Source organism: Hordeum vulgare, chromosome 7H (assembly GCF_904849725.1).
Source record: "Hordeum vulgare subsp. vulgare chromosome 7H, MorexV3_pseudomolecules_assembly, whole genome shotgun sequence".
NCBI classification, from domain to species: domain Eukaryota; kingdom Viridiplantae; phylum Streptophyta; class Magnoliopsida; order Poales; family Poaceae; genus Hordeum; species Hordeum vulgare.
Window position 1 is genome coordinate 207,175,927 of NC_058524.1, and position 5,215 is coordinate 207,181,141.

A 5,215-nucleotide genomic window follows, 5' to 3' on the forward strand; every position below is an offset into this window, starting at 1 on the left:
TTGTTTATTTTTCAATCTGAAAGAATTCAGTTTGTTTTATCAAACTAAGGTAGTACAGTAGTTTAATTTGTCTGAATCATCTCTTTGCAAAATGAATGGTTTAGCTTCTTCTCCATCTTTATTTGTCTGAAGCCCTTCAAGTAGCGTAAGCAATCAACTGGTGTCTTGTCCTTTTGCTCATCTTTTGAAACCCCTACATCGCAGAAGATCATCTCTTCTCTTAGTGATTAAGGTGCATTTGGGCAAACTGAATCAGAAGGTTGTTCCTACACAAAAAATGAACCACAAGCCAAAACCATTTCCCTTCATTTGTCCTATTCATCAGAATAACCTTTTTTGGAGATATAATCATGGATCAATGGCATTACACTCTTCAGGCTGTACAAAAATGCACCCAAAAAACAAACAATAAGTAAGAAACTTAGAAAAATGAAAAACAACAACCCTCGAACACCGGATTGCTTACGCATGCAAAAGAATCAAGCTCGGCGTATGTCTATCAAAACCCCCTCCTAAGAAACGGTACATGTATACCAAACTCAGAAAAAAAAACACATCTGAATTACAGTCACTCATTTAGTGGTTGAAGGCAGTGCAGTCTCTCCTGATCTCGCCACCGTTGCCGGTCTTCACCCCTAGTCTCCCCACCTTCATCATCGACTCGACGAAAGCCTGGAAAAACCTCGGCTCGCTTTCGGCGAATTCCTCCACCGTCTTCCTTGACACCCCTTCTGCGTAGAGTACCTGGTCGGAGGTGAAGAGGCCGAAGCCGTTCTTGAGGTTTTGGTAGTAGATGTTGTCGAAGACGACGGGGCTGAAAGGATCCATGTTGACCGCGATGGTTGGGCCGACGTCGGGCGGGCACGCCTCCATGAGCCGCTTCGCGTACTCCGGGTTGAAGGACGGGTCGAGCTTCACGGTGCTGCTGTAGTTGTACAGCCGCTTGGTGAAGCGGCTGCAGTGCGCGAACCCGACGGTGTGGGCGCCGGAGAGCGCCACCATGTCGCGCTGGGACAGGCCGCTGCGGTAGAAGATGTCGGTGAGCTCCTTGACGTGCATGTCCGGGTCAGGCAGCTTGCCCTCGACGTCGCTGGCCTTGGAGACGAGGCCGTCGAGCCGGCCGAGCTCCACGGTCCAGTAGGGGCCGGACGCCTGCCACCAAATCATTTACGCACGCAGAGTTTCAGTATCAGAACTGAAGAACAATGGAGCGAAAATGTTAGTGGCGTTGTAGGGATTGAGGTATACTACTACTTACCAGGTGCACGACGTCTCTGGCGGCGAGGGCGAGGATGTCGGCGCAGGAGACCACGCCGGGGCATTTCTGCTCGACGGCCGCTTTCACCCGGTTGACAGTGTCGTAGCCGTCGCCGGCGAGGGAGTCGTCGTCGGGCGAGTTCTTCTCGGCGTCGGCCGATCGAGAGGCTATCAGGACGGAAGCGTCACAGCCCTGTGATTGCAATTGCAAGTGGGGTTAGCAAACATAACCACCCACAGTTGTACTGAAAATGGCAACGGCCTGAAAGGGTAATATAGACGAAGCAGTATCTGACGGTGATTAACTCATGACAATGTAGCAGTACCATAGTCTTCCGGGATGCGGATTTTGCGGGAATCCATTTCGGGTTGCTTACTCTCGAGGTTACCATGCGTGTCCTCACATAGGAGAATCTTCATATTAGTAGGTACTCCCTTCGTTTCTAAATATAAGTTTTTTAAAAGATTTCACTAGAGGTCTACATACGAAGTAAAATAAATGAATCAACATTTTAAAGTATGTCTATATACATCCGTATGCACTCTTTTAGTGAAATTAATAAAAAAAACTTATATTTAGGAACGAAGGGAGTAGTACTTATGTGGATAGTTAGGTTTTATGATGCGTGTTTGTTTTAGGAGCACAATGTGTCAATAGAAAACGGAATTGCTAAAAATCTGATGCCAAATTTTTAAGCATGACAAATTGCAAATTATGTTGTCCTCAAGATGCTCATGACGACATTGTAATTTGCTATTTCGGGCGTTCGATTTGGCATGCTAATTTTTAAGCATGACAAATTGCAAATTATGTTGTCCTCAAGAAAAGTCCGGATTTCGATTGTGGCGAAAACGATAGAAAAGGCTTATGTTGCATCCAAGTACAGGCAGGCTCCAAGTGGGTCCGACACAACTGGTGGCCTACATGCCTTCACGCTCCTGCATCCTACTATGTGCATGTCAAGTCAACCCAACAAAGAAAAAGGAAATAAAGAATGGCAGAGCGGCACTAAACATCATTACGCGCACGACAATCAGCAGAGGCATCTCTTCCATCTTTATTCTCCATTCACAGCTTTGAACAAGCTGATTGCCGTCCATCCAAAAAAAATAAAAATAAAAATCTGAACTTGCCGCTTACTACTAGTTTCAGCATTTAAACCAACTCTGCTTCTCACACTCTCTGAAGAAGAAGAATAATAAGAAGGAGAGGCCGGCAAACGTAGAGTTGGGTTGATGATGATCTGCGGCGAACGCCCAACACGCCGAGCCCGAGGCCGGAGAGATCCGACAGGGCGGGAATTTGATAATGAGGATAGCAGGTGAAAAGTCGCGCTGTCACATGCATGCATAGCATAGGCTGTCGCAACCGACGACCACGCGAGCCGATCGAGTTGTTCCTTCCACCTCCCTCCCTCCCTCTACCTCCAGCTGCCTGCTAATTCCCCTTACTTTAACTAATCGCATTTCTTTGGTGCTAATGTTCGTTCTCAAGAGAAAAAAAGGCAATTTCATCAACAGAAATCGCTAATGAGAATTACTGAGTTAGCGTGGGAAGAAGCCCTGCAAGCTAGCTACCACTGGAAAGGAGTGTCGACTTGCAGCTTTTACCCTTTTTTTTAATAAAGAAAGTGCGGAATCGCTAGCTTTATTCCAAATCCGAGCAAGCTGGAGAACAGTTGGAGCTCACAAGAACTGCTGAATTATTATTTTGGAGAATCAAGAAGAAACTGCTGAGGAATAAAAAGCTGATAGACGAATCAATCAAATGCGCTCATCTCGTTCTAGTATCTTCTGTTTCACCAGCCACCCCAATCCTCAGCAATTAGTCAGATGCACGAACGGTTTAGCAAATAAAGCAAGAACAAAGGCGTCCAATGCAAGCTTAGCATATAGGCGTCTGATCCATGGGCGGAGGGATGATGAACTCACATTGACGAGGCAGTCATGGAAGAAGAGCCGGAGCACCGCCGGGATGGTGACGATCGTCTCGTTCTTCTTCCTGGTCACCTCCTTCAGCACGATGTCCTCCAGCTGCGGGCACGTCGTCTTGTAGTAGTCCGGCGACATGCCGCCGCCGCCGTACGCCGCCGCCTCGCCCAGCGACAGCATTGCGGCGACCAGGGCCACCGCCGCTACGGCGCACACGCTTCTTCTCCGTTTCTCCATGAGCACGGCCGGGTCTCCCGTCCTAGGCTGTTGTGGTCGATGCAAGGGGAGGAGGCCGGCCTCTAGGGGGACACCGGGCACGACGACCGGGGAGACGAAATGGAGAGACCGAGGCGAAGATAGCGGTGGTGAGACCCGGGGAGAGGGCGATGCTTTATAGTGGTCCTGACCCGCTTCAGGATTTGGCCGGAATGCGGCTTAATTTCTGCTGAAAAAGTTTCCACTGCCGACGACTTTGAACTCATTTCTTTTTTCGCTGAAAATAAGCTGAAATGCTAAAAAGTATTGCGACATGATTTGGCCAATCTATTGATTCGGCCGTAATATCTGGTTTTCATGCAGCATGGATGGCACCATAATTTTCAGATCGGTCCACCTCTTCATTCGACGTGTAGAAGTATTTAGTTTCGGTCTTGTGTGACTTTTGACAGATGTCACATTTGTTATATTATTAGATTGTTCATTTGTGAATGCGGTTTGTAATTGTGAGCATCTTATCTACTTCATTCGTTTCTAAATATAAATTTTTTTAAAGGTTTCACTAGTAAACTATAAACAAATGTATATACATATATTTTAGATTGTAGATTCACTCATTTGTAGACTCATAGTGAAATCTCTTAAAATACCTATATTTAGGAACTGAGGGACTATGTAATTGATGTGGTTAGTTCATATTAATTGAATTCTCTTTGTCTACATCATGCACTACAGGAATCAGCTTCTTTGTCGTCTGCCATCACAGATGGCAAAGACAAAATCCCGGACGGCAAAGAATCTCACGTCCGGCAAAATTTCTGCGTCAGCCTACGACGGCATAGGACCTTCTTTGCCGTCTGCCCCCCCTAAGCGGACGGCAAAGAGCTTTGCCGTCAGCTTTCCTTAGGAGCAGTCGGCAAAGTGCTCGAGACGGCAGCCGACAGGCGTTGCCTCCGTTAGGGGTTAACGGAGGCTTTGTCGTCTGCCTCCCCCTAAATCTTTGTCGTCTGCCTCCTCCTTTATCTTTGCCGTCTGCCACCTCCTCCCCCCCACTCTTTGCCGTCTGCCTCCCACTTCATCTTTGCCGTTTGCCTCCTCCTCCTCCCCCCTCCACTCTTTGCTGTTTGCCTCCTCCTCCTCCCCCCTCCACTCTTTGCCGTCTGCCTCCTCCTCCCCCCTCCTCTATGCCCTCTTCTTTGCCGTCTGCCCACCCTGGAGGCAGACGGCAAAGAGCCTATATAGACACCCCAGGATGCACAGCTGGGTGCCATGTGGCACCTTTGCCATCAGCTGGCAGACGGCAAAGAGCCCATATAGTACCTATTTTTTTGTTTTATATTATTTCACAGCAAATATATACATAAATGTGCTGTCAAATATATATATATATATATATATATATATATATATATATATATATATATATATATATATATATATATATATATATATATATATATATATATATTTGACAGCACATTTATATAATTCACCACACATATATGATATATAGTTCACCGCACATATACTTGCCAACACATATATATAATTCACCACACATATATGATATACATATAAATCAATGTACATCCCCATATATCGAAAGAACCAACATACAAAGTATTGCACTGTTTATCCACATATACATATACATATACATATATGTCAATGTTCTTCAAGCATTACTCTGTTTTACTTAATACTCTAGATGCATGCTGGATAGCGGTCCATGGGGGGATTAATAGTAATAGGTGTAGGCAGGAGTCGACCTATTTGTCTATGGACGTGATACCTATATACACATGATCAT

General features: G+C 46.0%; 1 protein-coding gene across 1 annotated transcript; it reads right to left on the bottom strand.

Moving 5' to 3' along the window:
* Positions 1-317: 317 nt before the first annotated feature.
* On the bottom strand, positions 318-3,566 carry LOC123409381 (peroxidase 55-like). The gene is made up of 3 exons (XM_045102303.1): positions 3,190-3,566; positions 1,259-1,450; positions 318-1,152 (listed from the first exon to the last, which is right to left on the bottom strand). Exons 1-3 carry the CDS (start codon positions 3,424-3,426, stop codon positions 577-579), a joined length of 1,005 nt encoding a protein of 334 aa, XP_044958238.1. The 5' UTR covers positions 3,427-3,566; the 3' UTR covers positions 318-576.
* Positions 3,567-5,215: the final 1,649 nt, after the last annotated feature.

Bases quoted from the DNA above. Each gene is read 5' to 3' on its own strand.
- LOC123409381 (XM_045102303.1), bottom strand. From the start codon at position 3,426: ATGGAGAAACGGAGAAGAAGCGTGTGCGCCGTAGCGGCGGTGGCCCTG. The intron at 1,451-3,189 runs GTGAGTTCATCA...TTGCAATCACAG, and splicing joins TCCATGACTGCCTCGTCAAT to GGCTGTGACGCTTCCGTCCT. The intron at 1,153-1,258 runs GTAAGTAGTAGT...ATTTGGTGGCAG, and splicing joins CCAGAGACGTCGTGCACCTG to GCGTCCGGCCCCTACTGGAC.